We start from the raw sequence: 22023 nt of genomic DNA, 5'->3' as shown, positions 1-22023 counted from the left end.
GCGTGGGGACTGAAAATTTTTTCGGAGGCCACTCGAGGATCAAGCCCCCTTTATTAAGTGTAGTCTGGAGGACGAAGGGGTAGAGAGAGCGAGCGCGTTGCCAAAATTTCCAGCAATTTTTCATCCCCCTTTTTCGCCGAAACGAAACGAGAATGAGGTGGACTTCTGGCAACCCTAACGTGCGTATAAACGCGTGGCGCACGCGTGTATATACGCAGGAAAAAGGAAGGTCGAGTAATAAATGGAACGAAGGTGCGGACGCGCATCTACTTTTCAATTCGGGAACCTTCCGGGGTCAATAAGTGTCGACGGATGATGTACAGTGCTCCTGGCCTCATGTAATAAGGAGTACCGGTATTCGCGAAAGGTCGCACGAAAGGACGACGCCGCCGGCGACGTCGCATCGGTCGCATCGACCCGGTCACGTCCGACAAATGTTCGTTATAAGGAGCAACCTAACGAGAATATAGCGATGCTCTTCAAAAGAATATCTTTATTTTCAATTTTTAAATAAGTGTAGATTTGTCATACAGAAATTCACATTAAAATACACTGAATGAGTACAAAATAATAATCTGAGTCGAAAAAAATAGTATCAAGATCATTTCAATGCATTAATAATTTTGAAAATAGATTGATATCTTATATTGCTCCGAATAACATTAATTTGCTATAGACATCTGATCCTTATTTACTATATATCATGCTTCCCGGAACGATAAGATAAGATGGAGAGACACGAGTTTTTCCCGGTTCTTACTCCACGTAGATATGCGTCGCCGACGAAGAGCGTGATTAAACTTACTTGCAAAGGAAAGACTTTTAATATAAATTCATACCTGCTGGCGTAATGAATTATTCAGGACGCAATTTAGAAAAACAAATGGCGAAATAGCGCGCACTCGCGGCCGTGTTTCACCCGGCCGAAAGAAGCCGGGCGCCGGCGGCTGCGTCGAGATTAACGAAAAAAGTAAGAGGAATAATGCAGGACGTATTAAATTTTTCCCGTTTCAATTCGCGATTTGTTATCACGCGCCCAGACGGATGCTGGAATTTGTGCACCTTTAACAGTACAAATAGTCTTCTAGTACTTTTCTACAATTATTGTTCACCAAGATGTTAAACTGATTCGTAAATATAAATATATATAAAATAAATTTAAGTAAAATAATGATTAAAAGTGTAAAAAATATTTTTAATGATTATTTCTGAGTTCTGTGAGTACATATTTTTCTAAATCGTGCATTATACCCTATATCTCTTCCGACACCATCACTCGTACGCGGGTTATCACGCAAAAGTTTCAAGTTTTCGCTTTCCCGGGCGCAATTACGTGTTTCACGCCTAACGTTTCCGGCCGCGTCGTAAGTTTCTTTCTTTCATGGCAATTTTACCGTCGTCGTCATGATCTGACAAGCTGCCGTACAGCTGTTGCAACACGCGGCGAGGCGGGGCGGAGGAAGTGCTTTAACGATCGATGATAAATTCCACCTGCTAGCAGTTCGTCGATGATATCACTTTGTCGAGGCGACGAAAACGCGAAGATTATTCCTCTCGCCTCGTCTTTCAGGCGAACAAAGGCCCCGGTGTGAATGGAAGGACAGGTCGCGACGACGTATCCTCAAAAACAAGCTGATTGTATCCCGAGACGCTCATATGTACACGCCGGACTGACTATCCGTCCGAAACACGAAAGTGCACTCCGACGAGTTACGACTCGGCCAAGCATCATTAAGAGCGTTGCTTGCCTCGCTTATTAAGAGTTATGAATGCACGAGATACTTATTAACTTACTGCTACACATAAACTATACGTGTGCCTGTTGAATCAGTGCATATTATTACAGCGTTAATCTCTGGTTGGTGGTCCTTTTACGAGCGTCTCGTAGAGGCTCGCTTACGGCAACGTGAGTTGGTAATATTTTGATGAGATAAATTTTCCTTTGCTTATATATTGTTGTAGTATAATGTAATGCGAAAGAGAGGAGAGAAGTAAATGAGTTAGTATGCCGGAATTAAATCAAGTTGCAAATGCGATACAACCCAATGAAGATGAGAGAGAGAGAGCATTCTATTATTTTTTAAATTCTTATTATATTAATTCGCTCATAATACAGCGTGTATTTCTCGACAATTTTATACATCAATTTAACTACACGAAATCTATTATATATTGAATAATTTAGATTTTATATATCGGAAAAAGAAGACATACTTCTGATAATATTATTTCATCAGTCCATTATCTTAAAACTGAAATGGGAAACCGGATAAACTGTACGTAATACTTCAGTACGACTTGCAAATTCGTCCTGCCATTCCATCTGACGTCCTCGCGACGCTTTTCATCTCTCCTTCCTTCATCTTCATCTCATTGCAGAGGGAGAGATCTCGGCCCCCTTCGATGCTTCGTAATGCCCACGTCCGGAACACTTTGGCAGTTTAACGAGACAGTTGCCCGCGGTTGATCTACGTTTAGATATTTTTCTCATCAGCGTTCATCCCAGTATATGGCGCGATCGCGAAGCGGAATCGAGCTTCAGGATTGAAGGAAGAAGAAACGTTGTCGAGGGTGGACGTGACAGGACGGAGGGAGAGGGAGGGACATATTTTTCTTGAAATTTGTCGCGGCTATCTGCCCAAAGGGATCTACCCTCGTGTATAATTCCCAGCCGGAGAAGCTGCAAATCTCGACTCTTCTATCTCTCATCGCCCTCCCGCCTATCCTGCGCCGCTACTGGAAGCTGATATAAACGTTCAGGTCTTCCGCGCTTACGCGTAGCGAGAGAAGGAGAGATAGGGAAGCAGGTGGATTTCCGCGCAAATCGTACAGTGACTTAAGCCCAAGATCTCCGGAGTCCTCATGATGAAATACAGCGAAGGAGATGTTTAAACCCGCGTTCTCGAACTTTAATTAGCTCGAGACACTCGGCATCCTCGCGAAATAAATTCTAAATTAAGATATTTTCAAAATATACAAGATTATATCGGTCCATAGGTATCTCAAACTTAAAAACGCCGTTTAATAAATCAGCTGATTTCGAGGAAAAATCGTTAGAAAGGATAATTTTTTTCCTATATACTCTAAAGATATACTGTAGAAATATTTCTTGCATGAACCTTCGACACACACACACACACAGACACACATACGAACGTTGGTAATAGACCTTGACAAAGTGCACGGAGCCACTCCTTCGAAACCGCCTGAAATCCGCCCTTAAGAGGCGCGTGCGATTTTAGTGCCGACGCTTTCTACTCGCGAAGCTTTATATACGAGTAGCGCACCCTTCGCTCGGTCTACAAATCTTCCTGACTTCGCCTAACGCGCGTTAGGGCTATCCGTGCGAGGCGTGTCGCCGAGAGGAAGTAAACGCACGGCCGATTGTCGCAGATGCCTAAGACGGATTTAACGACTCGTTCGGCTCGTTGGGGCAGGGATTACGCGCGGCGGCTCGTACATACATGTCCTCAGGCACGTTTATTCGGCGAAATTAACGCCGATAACGATCGCCGTAACTTGGCGGTGAACGCGTGCTTTAACGCGATAAGGGATTGCGGTAATTCGTCTTTTAATGGAATACGCGAAATGTCGTAGACACGATGTTGATTCTGAACGCTGGATTTGAATAATCTAGATCCAATTTGTCGTCAATTAATATGACGGTAAATGTTAATTGTGATATTTTGTAAATATTTTAATTATCGCAATATTACGATCGAAATACTGTTGCCCCGTATAAAATGAGATTAAATCGCTCGATAAAAATTTGTCAAGAGTAGATTTCGCAGAGTTGTGATTCCATCAGTTGGGCGAATGTATAATTGATATTAAAAAAGCATCGATAATTAATTCATTCGATTAGAGAGACATTTATCGAATAATATCGAAAAGATGTGAGCTTCGTAGCTACGCTCGATCATCCGCGTTTGCATGAGTCGAGATGCAAAGACCCGCCCCGGCAATTCATCGCGTCTAATCGCGCGATCACGCGGAAAATATGCACCCCGTCATGTGCATCGACCCTAATGTAGGTTAGCGGAGTCAAGGTCGCGTTCTTTAATTCGTCGGTTCCCCAAGCGCATAGACAGGGGGGAAAATCGTCTCCCCCCATACTCTCCCCCCTTGTTTTTAGCGAGAGGAAGGAGAATCGCAGAAGAAGCGTCAAGGCGTATTGCGAGAGACAGCCAACTGTGAAACTCGCTTCCTCTTACCGCTCCGACGTCGAGGTAACCATCCCCGGCATCCCCCGGTCGGCTGCTCAGAGATCCCCATGGAAGCGTACATATTTAACGTGACCCCGCGTGAATAATCGATGAGCGAAGGCGCTAGCCATTTGTACTTCTCTGGTTACTAACTGCGTCTTCTTTAAAGATTCAGGCCACCCCGAGCGAAGCGTTCCTTTCTACTTTTCTAGTAGCGAAGTGCAACCGGTTCGCGCGACGAATGCGATGGGCGGGACGAGAGTCCTCTTTCTTACCTGCTTTGACAGTTCGTGACAGTTGTATTCTAAACGCACTCGGGCATCTCGAAACGCGCTCTAGTGAATATTCATGTTCCCGCTAACGGGGTTAATTTTATTTTCGTAAGAGTATTAGATGTGTATATATTTTATCTCGCTCTCTCGAGACACTTTGAATCGATCTAATTAGTATGTAAAACGATAAGTGTTACTTTTCAAGATATATAATTATTATATATAAGCATTATATGAAACAAAAAAATTATAAAGTTACAGAAAAATTAATAAAATTTGTTATTTGACACACACATCAAAAATAAAAAAAAATTAGAAAGAATAAATATTATATTATTTTATAAATATACAAAATGCAATTAATGTGAATAATTTTCTAAGAACCTTTCTTGATCGTTCTATTAGTCGAATCATCGTGCTATTTGCAGTTTCATAACGAAATTTCGTACGGTGGCACGAGACACTATACATGGAAATATAACCAAACTCGCAGTGCACTCCGTCGGAGTGGAGGCATCCGTCATAAGTCAGACGTCCTGAAAGATGCGCCGTGAATTATTTATTATAGCGCGCTGCGAGCGGTCGAGTTCGTATTCCTAAAGCGACATCTCGAGATGCATTTCGATTCAGAGAGTGACTTATTTCCTCCAGGCAGACAACACGACCCAACTGATTTAATAACGTGCCAGCTAAGTATTATTAATATCGCGGCGTATTTTCGCACACTCTCGTTTGCGAAAGGGTTGAAAACGCCATTACATTACGACTAATGACGGTCGGCTTGTAATTTACCTCTTCTCCATCCTCCGTTTTCGAAATTTGCATCCTCGCGACCGGATGAGCTACGTAAGATAAACGAAATATCGAACAGCGAATCGCGAGATATCTTGGTAACATACTTTTACTTTCGTAGAGTATTCTTATATACTTTGACAATGTTAAATATTGTAATTTTAACAAAGTTTAAATATGATATCCGATATCCTTTGCATCAATCTTCATACTCGATATTTCAATTCGGAAGAGAACAGGACGATTAAATCGCCATAATCGACAAAGATTGAATTCGATAGGTCTCATGAATAAATTCGTAGTTTTTCAAGTTGCTCTCCGTCGAGCGAGATCGAGTGATAACTGAGATTGAACCGGAATCACGTCTGCTCGAGCTTCTCTATAAGAGGGTTACGACGCGGGTTCGCTTTCCGATCCGATTTTTTTATGAAAGATTTTCCAGATTTTCTGCGACTGCTTTCGCTTCGAAACTTTGGGCGGATGCACTTCCTGTACTCGAAGATGTATCAGGCTTCCATCTTGAGATTGTCGCGCGAGTAAACAGCCCGAGCTAATGAAAACAAAACAGTCTCGCAGCCAGCTAAGGCTTTCCCCGTGAAAGCAAGAACCTGCGCTGGCAAGGTCTACAGAACTGATAACAGACGTTGAAGAAAACCGGATTACGGACTCAGGATCGCTCCGTGGAGGTTCAGTAAACTGCAGTGTATTTCCGATTTGGCTATTCAAATATGTCACTTAACAATAGTTAATAATTTCAATGGAGCATTATTTTTTCAACATACCCCCCACATTCGATATAATTGAATATAAATGATATTAATAATTTGACGAAATATTTCACGGTGGCAATTATAATATAAATAAACTGCAAATAATTATTTCAAATTATTACTTTAATTACGATGTCAATTGTAGATATTAATTACTTCAAAAATTAATATTCAACAAATTAACTTGTAATGAGAAACAGCAAGAGAGAGGGAGAGAGAGAGGGAGAACGAATGCGTGATTTCTCGCATGTTGTGGATCTTACAAGAAGCTCGGAAGCGCGAAATTGTTGGCAGCATTGTTGGCAACAACGGGACTCCTAAATTACCATTTCCGACTTTATCAAGTCTATGCGCGGAACTTGCCGTTTCCCGCAACTCCGCTCCGTGGGATTTTCTACACCCAGTTCCACCTTCGCGCGCTAGCATACTTCGCATTGATATTAATGTGCCTGCCTCCTTCCCGGTGGATTAATATTAATCGTCGCAGCCCGTACGTGCGCTCACTGTTGCATGCGCGAGGCCCCGTAGGTCTGTTTCTCCCGAAAACATTCATCCTTACCGGCTCTTTCGCGCCAAGACAAGGATGTGTGTTCAGCTTCCGCGAAAATTCAAGCCGACATACACGAAGGTTGTCGGGAAAGGGTTGGAGGAACAACGGGAGTTGAGCAACAGCACCACCTCGCGGGTGGTACGAATTCGTTTTAAGAATTCCTTTGCAACTCTCTGGAGTAACGTTCTACCTGTCGCAGTTCACGATCGATACAAATTGCGTTATATGCTGCCGCGATTAGACGATAGATTTTTTTACATGTTTAGAAAATTAATTTACAGTTTAATATAATGCTAATCGTGTAAATATAGTCTGTGAAATTTGCATACACATTATGCTACTGTCATTGCATACAAATTAATTTTCAATTTACTATTAATATTTGGCGCGATCTGAAAAATCTTAGAGATGAAGAATGAAAAAAGCGTCATAGAAAAAAAATTTATATTTGAGAAAGACACTCTAATTTCTATATAAATTAATATTCTATAGAACTCGTGATAATAATATTTTATGCAGAAATGATTTTTGTTCTGCAGATAGACTTAAAAAAAAAAAAAACAAATAAATACACTAGGCATTTACTAGTATACTTTGTGAAACTCAAATATTTTATAAAATTGTTATACTGAAATTCAAGTTTGATTCAACAATATAGCAATAACGAAATAAAACATTCTAAATTCCGAAACTGTTCGTGCGAGAGTACACAAATTACAACGAAAAGAGAGAAAGGGATACTCCAAGAGAGAGCAACGAATATATAAACCTATCAAAGTTGTACACATTCCATGTTAGTCTCAAAGCCGTGGATCAGACTTCGTTAAATTCGTAGAATAAACCTTAATCCGTTCCTTGTTCGATGAATCGTCGCGCTCACATGGGAGGGGGAACCGCTTTTTACGTATATGTATAACACATATATTACTTTGTTAGAAATCATCGTTGAACCGCACACACGGCGCTATTAATTAAACGTAAAAAAATATCTCCCCGAGACAGAAAATCCTCTGCCTTTCTATATCTTTTTCTGCGAGCAATTATACCGTTCGTTTAACTGCGCGCGTAATCGAGTTATGTCGGCAGAAGAGATTTCTAACAGTCGGATTATTGTGTTTTAAACGTTGCAACGACAAAATAACTCGGCTAGCTGAGCTGTGAATAATTTTACAAATGAAAAACATAATTTTGATGAAATTAGTATAATAATAATATTGTAGAAAGAGTTTTCCTGGAGAGATAACGTTTTTACAAAATTTGTTACAATTAATAAAAAATAAAGCACGATGAAAAAGAGAGAATATAAGATATAAAAGATACTTGCACGTTTTTACACATTTCAGTATTTCATTAAAAGCCATTATTATTCCGTACACAGTGTTCGATAATATTTGCAATTATTCTCGTTCCATTTACACAAACCTCAAAAACTCTTTCTCGCATTTAATCGCAATAAAGCACGATAGATTCATGAAAATACTTCTCCTTCGCTCCGCTTCCCCAATCCTCTTCACTCTTGTCTCGCAAGTAATTCGAGCATCGTCGCCATTACAGCGCAGATTAATTCCCGATCCGTTGCGCAGCATCCGCTCGCGACAAATCGAGTGAATAAGGAGGCACATTGCGTAATCGAATCGTAATTAAGCCATTACCGGCATAATGGAGAAGAATATTGAATGCGCCGCCGCGAGACATGGAATTGCGTGATGCGAAATTCGCGTCGCGATCAAATCAAACCGGTTCAAAGTCGCGCTCTTCGGAAATATCCCGAGTGAAGAACGACGAGCTCTGTCGTGTGGTTCTGAATTTCCGGAAAACTCGCGAAACAGATTTTCTGGCTCGCTGCCAGAGCGAGTCAAATTAATTTTTGAACGCGCGCGACTAGGCTCTGTTTAATCCACACGGATGAATTTTCAATTCGAACAAGCAGCGCACCGCATCGCGTTTATAACGACGATATATATGTTACCTTCGGTACGAACCGCGCGGCCGATCGCTTTTTTTAATGAAATTATAACGCGATCGAAATATAGGCGCGCTGCGCGATGTTTTTACATCGTAAAAACATTGGCGGTGCGAGCTTACATTCTGGCTGGGATTGCACAACAGCGGAGCGAAGCAGTATGTAAATCCGCTTAATAAAATATGATGCGAGACGAATTATTTCTTCTCACGTTACGCTCGGCCGAAATTTTCGAAAATTAACTCGCGCTTGAATTTTATTCAAATGAAAGGAACCTGCTGCTGCAGCGATTGATAGTGTTATTAAAAAAGTTTATCGCAAAAAAGCATTATTAGAGAGCTTTCATCACATGATAGATTGGCGGAGAGAGAGTGTATATCCTGGGGTATATTAACTTCGAATTCAATAAAACCTAAAGTAGTTTCTCGCGTGAGAGGAACTACTAATAGGTCGCCGGGGCTAAGAATTTCCCCTTATTTAAGTCTGTTTTTCTCGTCAAAACGAGACAATTACGTGACTGTCAATTCGAGCGTGATTCATGAGCCGGAAAATACGAGGCAATTTTCATTTTTTATCGTTCGCCATGTGCACGAGAATCAATCTCCGGGGCGACCGTAAAGTCGCGATGTGAACGGACGGTATATATTTCGCAGGCTACGACGTTAGGGTTAGAAAAAGAAAGGCGACGGACCAGATAGATATATGTACCTGCTGAAAGTGGCAGGAGCGCGATTTACGAGCACGCCTTCGTATGATGTGGGCTAAAGTTCGTCGAGTTTATGCTCGACATTAAACCTTTACACTCGACCACCGTATATATAAGTCACCTACTCGTCGTATCTCGGGATCAGAATGGCATTTGAATGCACTTTATCGATTATTGTCCCGAGGGGCGAATTAAGAGGATGGAATCGGGGAGAGAGAGAGAGAGAGAGAGAGAGAGAGACAAGGCGCGGAATCGCTTGTCGTGCGGTAAACGAGATGCGGTCTCAGTCAGAGTGGGAAAAACGATTTCGCGAACGAAGTCCGTTATTGCCGCAACTCTCTCACGGCAATCTTGCGGCGAACGCGGCGTAAATGCGAGGCTAGGTCGGTGAATTATGAATTCGGCGTACCGCGCCGTGATAAAGCCATTTTACGGTTCGCCCTCTTTTCCAGACGATTAAATTCGCGTGAAACCTCCGCGAGGAAATAGCGGAAACGGGAATACGATGCGCGAGAACTTTGTGTAACGCGATCATGATCGATCGACGGTGAATTGCAATTGTTATTACTCTTTCATACTTTTTTCTTTATGGTATATATATATATATTTTTTTATATTTTAGTAAATTGAAACACACATTTTTCATTTATTGCTTACGATTATTTACTTAGGAACGTAAAAAGCGAGAAAATAAATTTTTTAGATATATTTGTATACATTTTTTTTATAAATAATAATTTTCAAACTGATTAACTTAAAATCACACTTTTTCTTTTTAATCTCGAATAATTATTCCGCTGGATTTCCGAATATATATAACATGATCTGCTTAAACATTTTTTACAATTTACAACTATAAAATTTCTGCAAATTTTCACGAATTTACAGCCACGCATTTCCTCAACGAACACGAGGTACCTATCCGCAGTATCGATCCGCGAAATAATTTGCCTTCCCACGTTTCCCGCTTCTCGTTCAGTCCGTCGAGTAATTGTTAACGCGCTACATCGCTGTATCGAACATGACGCACACGAGCGAGCATCGAACGTACCTGTTGAAAGCTCCAGGTGCGGGTATAATCCGGGAAAGGACAGAACGAGCCCTCTCTCCGAACCTACCCACCCCTGTCTGCCTACCCCGTTGCCGTGCTGTTTCTTTCGGCTCATAGTAACTCCATACGTGCGAGGAAAGGACGCCTTTTTGCATCGGCGCGCTTGTTTATGCCGCGCACGACACCGACATACCGGCGGAAAACGGGAAATGGAATAAAGTCCGCAGCGGGGGGGCGACCGCTCGCGAAAACGCATTCGGGTATATCGAGCGGAATGATATATTTGACAAGGTTCGTATTGATACATGCATATTACATGCGCGATAGGGAGCCGCGCGCCGCAGCGTCGGACCGTCTGACCATACACGAGCACGTATCACTTACTATTGTCGCCCGACTGGATTCGTCGCGTCGCGTCGCCTCATCTCTCTCGCGATCGCGCTCCTTTCTCGCCTCTTTTATCTCGTGCCACGTGGTACATATTTTACATACCATCTAAATAAAATTTCAAAAGAATAATAAAGAGAGTGAAATATTTCATATTTAGCTTATTCCACAATTTATGTGCTTTAATTTAATTTCACATTCATGGCAATTTATAATTAATCGCCAAAAAAATTCCATATAAATATTATTATTTAAATATATTTATTATTTAAATAATTATTATTTAATTATTTTATTTAAATACCCCTTTCCAAAAATCTTATAAAATGAAATAATAGCATAATGATCACGAGAATGAATTTATGTCTACTGTGAGGTTTCTAATGCAACGATCAAATATTGGCATTTATGTTCGGCTCCTTACAATAACGAGGCCAACCCTCATGCATCGCGATTCATTTATGAATATGTAGAAGCGCATGATGGTGATCAGACACCGGAAAACTCCGAATAGTTCGAGCATGAATATGCTAAGCGCAACGTAGTACCGGAGGAGGGCTAGAAATCTTTTTTTTTCTCGCTGCATCGATCTTCGCAGAGTTAGAGCGTGAGTTCCACGTAGAAAGTGATTTCGCAGTTTTATCTGTCGTTTTGTCATTCTCTCACATCCCCCCGCCCCAAACGATGTTATTCTTCTCCAACTTTAATTCTCCGACATTACAAAAAGGCGGAACAGATTTGCGAAAATAAAGTTGTGAAAGGGAGCCTTCAGTCTTCTTAGTTATAAGCTTGAGTTAGTTTCAAAATTTAACTCCTTGCGCGCTTACAGCCTCGAGCTTCTCGACGTCTCTCTTCCTCGAGAGAAAAGAAATTAAGTCGAGATACTGCAAAAATTCTTTTACATCGCGCGTTCATGTATATTTTTGTTACATATTTTTAATAATTTTGTTTATATAGTTTATTAAAATTAAACAATTTTAATATTGCTTATATGCATAATTATAGATTATATAAATAAAATATATACAAGTTAAATTAATATCTAATCATTATTATTACATATATGTATATTAGAGAGAGGTCTACATATAATAGAGACTTTTCAAAATAATTGCATAATGAAAACAGTACTGAACAAAATGTTAAATAATATTTAATGACTTGAACAAATCTAAATCACAAATATCAAGAAAATTTAGCAATATAACAATTTATGATAAATATACAAATTATATTCGACCACTCATTTATTCACACAATGCAGCGTTTAATTTTTCTTTTCGTGTGCCAAATTTAGGCCGTAACGAAGTATTAAAACAAGTTCAGATTTGCACGAGGAAGAAAGACATGAAGAAATAAAAGAGAATCGATATATTATCAATTTTCTCACGCGTGTGTAACAAAAGCGGAGAATGAGAAAATGGCAAAGTCGCCACTGAAACGGCGACTGCAATATGGTGTAGTAAAACATTAACTTTATCGCTTACAATCTATATTTTCTCCTTCGGCGAGTGTACCGGCTACAGGAAACACGAGAAGGTTTATTAGTATTTCAGACAGGTAATTCTCCAGTGTTCTATCTACCTTGCAACTCGATTTAACGGAGCAGCCGGCATTCGCGGAGTAATGAAATTATACGTAATGATATTGAGCGTTACAGCATCGTGCGGATCGTATGCTTCACGAGAGATAATGTTCGATAAAAGGATACAGATGATCCCGAAATCTGAATCCCATCGTATTTAGACGACAGTATAATATACATTCACCAAGAAGTTTAAAATACAAAATTGTCACTTTCGAATTAGATATGAACCTACTTGATACAACCTTCAAATTTTCAGGTTCTCTTGATCAACTGTTTAATTTAAAATAAAATTATTATTTTCTTTAAACGCATTTCTGAAAAATTAATTCTTAACAATTTTTTTTATTTATAGTTGCAGTAAATACCTTACTTTTATCTAAATGTGAGAAGAAAGAAAGCGTTTTGCAATATCGACGGAATCGATCGTCAAAATAATTCTGGCAATCGGAAGTAGTTTTAGAAAACGAACTTCGGGGCGTTCAGAAACGGAACATAGAGTGAAAAATGGTTTTTCGATATGGAGCACAACTAACTGCGCCCGTGTGTCGACGGGGAACCCTTTGCCTTCGCCGAAAAATATCCGGCAAACCGCGACGTCAACGTTCCCTTCGTTACGGCTGCTCGTCACGCAGGTCGTTCCTCGGATATAGAAACCGAGAATTACGGGGGAGAGAGAAGTTGAGGCTTTATCTCAGGCCTTTATTACATCGGCTGTCAGGCAGTCATGTGTACGAGAAACGCGTGCCGCAGAAACACGTGCGATTTAACTCGCGACGCGACAATAATTGCGCGCTGCACTTTACGACCGATCGTCACGCCGGTGTCATTGATTCCCGAAATTGTTTCTTCTCTCTCCCTCTCTTTCTCATTTTTAGTTTTTGTTGTACGAGTCGTGGCTAATAATTTTCGGGCAAATCACTACGTCCGGATATAATCGCGCTTTGATCGGCAAGACGGACTGTTGCTGTTGACGAAAATCGGAGCTTGTCTGCCGCTTCCGTGATAATTCACTCTTTTTTCGGCCGTTTCGCGAGATATCGCCGTGGAAAACGCACGATATCGTCAGGCAGGGACGATAATTACGCGCGCGTGTAAACGACTTGTCGTCACGCGAATCGTACATTAATCCGCCGCGCCGGCTCGAGAGGAGAGAAACTCGCCCACTCGGCAGAAAAATAGGAATGTACATTTTATTATAATTATACGAGCGATATAATCGCACACATTGCCGAGTGTCGTGACCTATTTACGTTGCAGTCACTGCACTTAATGTCGATAACAGTAATAATCCGCCTGATAATAAAGTACACGTCGACTGTATAGTTTTGCATTAAATTGCATAATGCGTATATTTTTCATTTGTATCAGTCAATGAATATTTCATGTCTACTTCTTAATTAATTCGTATTAAATGGTATATAAATTGAATAATTTAAATATTTTATTAAAAAAAGACACTTTTTTATCTTACAAGTGCGAGGTGGAATTTTCGGATATATTCGTCAGAAGCAATCAACCCGAATTCCAACGTTTCTTAACCCTCGCGTATCTACGTGATTTCGATATTTTACCCCTACTCGATAGATGGCAATCGTCGTGTCTTCGCCGCTGAGATTTATTACACCGCGGCTTTAGGCAGAAGCGAGCAATTTACATTTCCCGCTACACGTACGTTCGGTTTCTGCGGCTCGACGGTATATCCAAACGTCGAGACGTCTCCCCCGACTGCTATGTTCCTCGTCGAAATTACCAGGGATTACGTACGGAGGAATTGCCCGACGTGCAGTAAGGCGGCGACGAAATAGTGTACTCACGGCACGCTATTAGGAACAGCAATAATCGTCAGAAAAAGATTTGTAATTGAAAGATTTGACGCACGAATTATGAATTCTCGAATGTAGTTTCTCACCTAATATTTTTCATACAAGATTACAGATTACAAATAGAAATTTAAAAATATATATGCGTTGATTGACAAATTACTCTATGGAAAATTGTTTTTTAGTATATTTTATTATTAATTATTATATATAAAAATCTATCGAGAAATAAAATTTTCAAAAACTGTATTTTTTTTCTATTTAAATATAAAAAATTATTTTTAAAAAATATTATAATTAGAAAAAATATAAAAAAATAATAATTGTTAAATGTCATCTCATTGATGCATCTCGGCACGTTATCCCATTTTGATCATCCCAAGAGATCACTATCTAAAGTTTCGCAAAAGAACGAGCGAGCGGTGTCTAATGGACCCCCACTGGCTGCCGTCGTATGCTCAAAGGACGATGAGATCCTTCAAAGGATCACCGGCATCGTGTCTCATTAGCATTTAAGATTGCGAAGGACCGAGGCGCTGCGTCCTTCGTCCTTTTTACTGCGTACGGCGATGCAAACGCGGTCGTTGCCGACTTTTTCGCGGTAATTGGGTCAACGGGGTTAGACGCACGAAAACGAATGATGAACGAAGAAATGAGAACATCCGATACAGAAAAGAGGCAGAGACAAGGCTGACAAGGCTGACTTCTCCTCGAAACGAAGTGGCTTGAAATTAGTTTACCTTTGGAAACCAATTTCTTTCTTTTTCGTCTGCCCTCCTCTCGTCTGCCACTTCCTGTCTGACATAAGAGCGATTTTTCTCCTAAAAGAGGAAGGGTCCCGCTCTACGTTGGGTAACGAGAGACGAAATTGCCGAAGGGAGGAAAAAATAATAAATGAACGATACGGGACGCGAAAAGATCAATGTCTGATAATACGATAAGTAATACATTCGTTTCTCTTTCGTGTTTATGCAACAAACTGTGCATTACGCAACAGGCCTTTACTAATTAGTCCGCTCATAGTCCGCTAATATTTAATAGATTACATTTTAAACTTACTTAGTATGATACTGCACTCTGTTGACGGATTTATTGAACGGCTAGGTCGACAGCATCTGCAACAAAAAATTAACAACAACATTAATTTATTACTGACAGACTTTAATAATTTATTAAAATTTCCTAGCTATTTCGTAACAAGTATTATTAAAAACTCCATACTTAAATTCTTGTATTGAAGGAAAATATCACGATTCGAAATGTCAAATGGAGAATATAAAAACAAATATTTAAAAAATAAATTTTGATGTTTTTTGTGTTTTTTGTTACGCATCTTATCATTCTTTCACCATTTCACTAATCAATTTATTCCGTATGTAAAATTTACAATATATATATATACATCCATCAATGTATAAAATGTATAAAGAAAACATATGATTATGACCACTGGCGGATCCGGGAGGGGGGGGGATTAATTATATAGATATAATATATATTATATATATATATTATATAGATATAAAGAATTTCACCTAATTATTTTCATGCAACAAAATTATCTCATCACTTCGTCCTATGTCTGACTTAATCTATACTTAACTCCTTGAATGCGTAATGAGTATAATTTCTAGTGTATTTTATACTTATATATATATATATATATGTATATTATATAGATATAAAGAATTTCGCCTAATTATTTTCATGCAACGAAATTATCTCATCATTTCGTCCTATGTCTGACTTAATCTATACTTCACTCCTTGAATGCGTAATGAGTATAATTTACAGTGTATCTTATACTTTTATATATATATATTTTATATACATATATATAATATATAATATATATATATATATATAAAAGTATAAGATACACTGTAAATTATACTCATTACGCATTCAAGGAGTGAAGTATAGATTAAGTCAGACATAGGACGAAATGATGAGATAATTTTGTTGCATAAAAATAATTAGGCGAAATTCTTTATATCTATATAATATATACAATATGTATGTATGTATAAGATACACTGGAAATTATACTCATTACGCATTCAAGGAGTTAAGTATAGATTAAGTCAGACATAGGATGAAATGATGAGATAATTTCGTTGCACGAAAATAATTAGGCGAGAAATTCTTTATATATCTATATAATATACATATATATATACTGGCGGATCCTGAGAGGGGGGGGATTAACCCCCCCCCCTTGCAAATTAAAAGAAACAGTTTTGCTGAATTTGTTTAACAAATATAAATAGAGAAAAACAAACATTAAATAGCTATCGACGTCGTTGATCCTGGAATAAAAGCTAATCATGAAACCAAAAATATTAAATAAAATAATTTTGCAACCCCCCCCCCCCATTATCGACGTCAGGATCCGCTAGTGATTATGACGATGAAAGTTATTTGCGGATTTGCACACGTCCGTTCTCTATAAATTGAGAAATGTATCAAATGTTTCTGATTTACCTGAGAGGAAAGAAGAAAGAAAAAGGGAGGAAAAAAAAAGAGAAGAAGAGACACTGGTGGAAGTTGGTGGCGTGAAGAAATTTATGACTGTCATACTTCACGGTACGTCAAGCTGTGTTCCTTACGGCTTGGCTGCTATAATCTAGACACTTAGCATCTTAGGGTCTAACCGCGATACTTTTCAGCACGCGGAAAAATGCTATCTTCGCAATTTTCAGAAGAAAAGTATGCATTTTCAGAAAATTGTCGCCGACGATCGCGAAATTATTTATAAAAATATCAAATACGAATTACAGATTTCTAACATTATCGCTTTTACAAGTGCGTAATTCCATCGGCGCATCGCGACTGACAGAATCAATAACCGGACGATATTAGGGAGGAAAGCCGAGCAGTTGGATAAAAGACGAACCGAAAGACGGGCAAGAGCGAGCGAGATAGGCGCGACCAGACCGTCGTAAACAGACCAGACCGCGAGTCAGGCCTAGCATTTCAAGTTGTTGCTTTCCACGTCGCTTGACGCCGCGATATTAAGCGTATAACATGTACGGCCGCCATTATACAGCCATTACAACGTCACACCGTTGTACCAATGTATATACCGCGAACGCGACGCTCGCTCAGTCCTGGCTAAAGTAGCGTGCGGCACGCTTCTACTCTATCCGCTATCGCTACTTGACTGACAACCCTAACTGACGCAGGATCCCTTTTGCACAAGCCAACCAGCGAGCCAGTCCGCCTTAAACAACCTTTCCCTCTTCCTCCGCCTGCCACCTTCCCTCACCGTGCATTTTACCCTCTTCACCCGCACCTTTGTTAGCGAGACGACCACGGAAGTATTGCGTTACCTTGTATACAGGTAACGCTCTTGTCGTGTGCCACGTCGTAGTGCTTGCATACTGAAACGCAAAATTCCGCACCGACTGAGATAAGGGGCATACCGAGGCACATGTTTGCAGGAGAGTAAAAAACATAGCAGAAGAAATAGAGTTCTCGGACTGTAGATCAGGAAACGGTTGAGACTTTTACATTGTACAAGTGTGCATAGATTAATTTGCGGAAAGTAAATTTTATCATGTTAATGTAACTGATAAAGAAATAAAGAACTTGATAATATTACTTGTTAGTATATTAAAAAAAAAAAAAAAAAAAAAAAAAATATATAAGCTTTTTATGTACAACATGTAACGATATCGAAAGAAAAATTGTATTAAATTGAGACGTACGTATCTAAAACTCGATAATTAATGTTTTACTGTAATGTATAATTAATAAATAAATTCTATGGTGCGTTGTTTATATATTTAAAAAAAAATAGAAACATGACAGGTATACTATTTTTCTCCCGAATTGACTTCTGATCATCGAGGCACGGAATTGTGTTCGTATCACCCTATAGATGCTTCATCGTCGGGGAAAATTCGACGCTGATGGGATTGCATTCGCCACGTCTCGTGAAAATCAGATTTGTCGGTAGTACACCCCTTGCGCGAGGGATGAAATGCCCCTGACCCATTTCGCGGCGTAAATTTCGTTCGAATCGCCTGGAGGTTTTCACGGTGTAAATTCCTTAACGGCCGAGTCAGAAACTTTAGCCCCTCAGCTTGCCCCGAGGCTGGACATTTAGATGGTTTTATCACGATATCTCGAGCATAAATATGTGTCTCTGATTATATATGTACATATATATCTTATGTCGAGATTTTGCAGCAATATGCAAAATGTACTTTAAGAGAAACATTACTGATTTTACGAAAATGTCTACATTTTTAAGAATGTAATGTTTTTTTTTATTTTAATTTGTATTGTTATTATATTTATTTAATACTGAACTAATATTTTAGCATGAAAATATTTATTACAATGGTATATTATATAGAAATATATATATAAAATATATTTTTTCAGTCTCCATTCGTATATTAAATTAATTAATTAATTCAACATTTGCGTGGTACAATTCTTTTCCTATCTGTAAGAGATACGACCAATTTACATGCGAGATCGATTACTGCGCGTTGGAAGCCGAACATCGAAATCGCCCGAGGACAATCAGTGAGACGATTATTACAGTTTTGACGAAGGGTTCGTACGGGGAATCACTCCCTTCGGATGACAATTACGTAAATAAACCGCATTCGGCGTATAATCTTCGGTTAAAGAGCGCGCAATCATAGGTCGCGAGGGCTTTGATGATATTCGTTGTCAAAGTTGTACTCCCTCGGGTCTTCGCTTCTCGTCTCTTACAACCGAAGGCCACAAAATGCCAGACTGTGGAGTACCACAACGCATCATGTTGAAAACCGGAGTCGAGACACTCCAGTTACAACAATTAGTTTCTATCATTCGCGTCTGTCGTATACCTCATATTCACGTTTAAAAGCGCTTTAGCGATCTGCCAATGAGATTTTCTTCAACAATGGTCGATGACTTTACGTTACTATCACAGAGAAAGAAATATAATCGAGTCTGCGCTTAATTTTATCAACGCAAAATTAAAGTCGAAATTTCAAATTTCACGTATAAGAAACAATATAATAGAGATCAAATTATAATAAATAAAATTAAATGTCGTAAATTGTTATATAAATTTTTTCTTGTCTAATTAAAAATAATTGAAATATTTTATGCTTCTCTTTTTCTCTTTTTGCAGCACGCATATCTTTCGTCGAAATATTTAATTTTGCATAAATATGCGTAAAGCGCACAGAATGTACTTTAGATTGCTATCAAATCCTTACAGGTCGCTCAACTTTTGCACTAAACCCGTGCTGGTATTGTCTCGTCGATTCTCCAGTGTGTTCAGTAATTGTTATTATGGATCATTATGAAACTTTTGACGGGCGGTAGAGCAGTACGCAACATCGTTGATATTCTGTGTACTTGTATGAATTCGTACTGGGTAATTTCGCTTTATGAACGCCGAATCAAACCATAAACTCTTGGCATATGGCTGAGATCCCACTGTGTAGGTTTCATCATATTCTCTTTTGCAAAATTTATGTAATAATAATAATTAGTAACAAATGCGACAAACACAATATCTTTGTATTATGCGCAATATAAATGTCAATCGAGCTTAAAACCTGAGATACAATATTTATTTAAATAATAAATTTGATTAATGTTATTTAATTCAATTTCTATATTTTTGAAATATCCTCGACAATCTTTATTATCGTATACATATATTTTACCGTAACGCATTGTATTATTCGTAAATTTCGCGCATTTGTATCTTTCTTCTTTTTTTCGCTCCCGTCCTTCACTGAATTTTACTGTCAACTTTTCACTTTGTAAACGCGTTTAATTTCTACATTTTCTCATATTTTTAAAAACGTCGCACTCTTGGTTCAAAATAATTTGCAGCGACATCTTGCTTCGTGTTACACGCGTTTATCGCGTTACATTGTTTATCGTCGGGACACGGGTATCGATCATCGCTTGATTCTATCGCGCAGACGATGACCCGATCGAGAGCTCGACGAGAATTTATATGGAACTTTGCGCGACGTATCGCTCATTTATAAACGCCGAACACGTCGCGCCATGATCGTAAATTGGCGGATAATACCATAGACGAGTGCTGCCATAAAATACTCGTATGTTGTAACCTAACGTGTGTACGACACGTTTGATAAGCGCTTCGTCAGCCTTCGAGTATTAAAAAATTAATGCGCTACTTCCGTTGCAAGTGCCATTTCCGATAGCACTATTTGGTCTGTCATATGTGAAAAATATTTTTTAATGGCTCATCGATTATAATTAATGAGTAAATTTACAGTTTGTTTAATACCATATTTTAAATATTAAAAAAAATTTCAATTTAGAAATGAATATATAAATTAATTATAAACATTTTTTTAGTAATTAAAAATATAATTAATTTTAAATATTAATATGTGCGTTTTTGATGAACAATTGAAAAACTTAGGAATATATATGCATAAATATATGAATTAAAATTTTAAAATAAAGTCAATATCCAATTCACGAAAGCATTTGAATGACGAGTATAACTTCAGTAAATTATTCGTCAGATTAAGTCCTTCTATAATCCTTATAATAAATCTTGGAGAGATCTCTATGATCACTAGCGCGTTGATCACAGTTTATCGCCGAGTTTCCATCCGAATCAGTTACATGTTTCAGGCTGGACCGCGAACTAATTAATTCCAACGTACCGGCGCGTAAACCTGGATTCATAGTCCGTGGAGAGGATGCATAAATTCGAGTAGAGTGGCGGTAAACCTCTCTCCCTATCTCCCTTTACCGTTTCGAGGACTGTACGTACTTGTCCCAACTTTGATGATTACGAAACAGGCTTACAGGAGGCCTCCGTTTTGAAACGTAGTTTTCGGACATTTTATTGCAGTACGTAAAAGTCTATCGAGCGTAGATATTTTCAGACATGATGAAAGTCGTTCTCACACAAGCACCTCGAAAAATTCTCCCACCGTTGTTTTTTCTCAAACTAAATTTTTTTGCAAGAAGGCGGCATTAAATTTCAAAATACAAAAATACGAGTCATTAATATTTCGTACTATTTATAGAAAAATATTTTATCATTTTATATATTTCTGTGACAAAGCAAAATCTTTAATAATGGATTAAAATTATTTTATAGAATTTTTGCTTCGGTATTTAAAACCTCTATTTATTGAGAGCTACAAGTTTAAAATTTAATGTAGGTTCCCTGTAAACTCAGAATTTCACGCCGCAAATTGCTGCGAGATGGCCGTAACGCCATCGTTGCGAACCGGAGCGGCTTTCGTGAAGCGCGAAGTGTCCTTCGACAGCCTCGAGGACCCGGGGACCGAACCTCCTTCGTCCTGGTCCGTTCGAGCGGAACTGATATCCACCCTTGAAATCAGCTTCGTAACGAAATACCACGTGGCTGCGGGCAAGCACGTAGGGTTACCTCGCAGATAGCCGAGCTTCGGGAAACGGAAGGGACGGAGGGCGACGACTCACCTTCGAGAGCGTCCTTCGCGAAAGGGTGAAGTACATCGAGAGGAGATTCGTACGATCGATGTATACGGGAATTTCTCCAGCGATGTCGAGGGAGCCGTTTTATTTCCGGTTGCTCGATCAGTACCGGTCCTTTCGCGAAACTATTTTACACAGTGGGGCAAGAAGCGGCAGGAGAGAATGTCGAGGAGAACCGACGGGAAAGAGAGTGTCGGCTGGTGTTGGAAGACAGAGAAAACAAAAAAAAGGCGCGCGTCTGTTTTTGTATACCTGTGTGTCGTCGCGCAGGAGAGAGCATTGCCGCATGCAAAAGATAGGACGTGCACCGCAATCTGAACGAAATCTCCAAACCCAATTTCCTGGACAGACAGACACACAGACGGACGGACGGACGAACGGACCGGTGTGTGTTGCGCGAACAAACCGTGGATTGTTCACGGTACCCGACGACATCGATCTGGGTG

General features: G+C 39.3%; 2 protein-coding genes across 6 annotated transcripts in view; one reads left to right on the top strand and one right to left on the bottom strand.

Moving 5' to 3' along the window:
• Nucleotides 1-22023, bottom strand: part of LOC145944121 (uncharacterized) — a 399257-nt gene that overhangs the window by 267362 nt on the left and 109872 nt on the right. For all 3 annotated transcript variants that reach the window (XM_083052238.1, XM_083052240.1, XM_083052241.1), the window contains exon 7: nucleotides 15164-15219. In XM_083052238.1, the coding sequence (XP_082908364.1) occupies nucleotides 15205-15219 (15 nt within the window). In that variant the 3' untranslated portion in view covers nucleotides 15164-15204. The remainder of the gene's footprint in view (nucleotides 1-15163; nucleotides 15220-22023) is intronic.
• LOC145944111 (uncharacterized) overlaps nucleotides 1-22023 on the top strand; it is a 332431-nt gene that overhangs the window by 269833 nt on the left and 40575 nt on the right. The gene's annotated exons all lie outside the window — the stretch shown is intronic.

Source organism: Prenolepis imparis, unplaced genomic scaffold, assembly GCF_030444845.1.
Source record: "Prenolepis imparis isolate NDT839.2.m4 unplaced genomic scaffold, iyPreImpa1.0 SCAF_12, whole genome shotgun sequence".
Classification (NCBI taxonomy): Eukaryota; Metazoa; Arthropoda; class Insecta; order Hymenoptera; family Formicidae; genus Prenolepis; species Prenolepis imparis.
The sequence above is the reverse complement of the archived record's forward strand: the minus strand, read 5'-3'. Positions and strand labels throughout refer to the sequence as shown.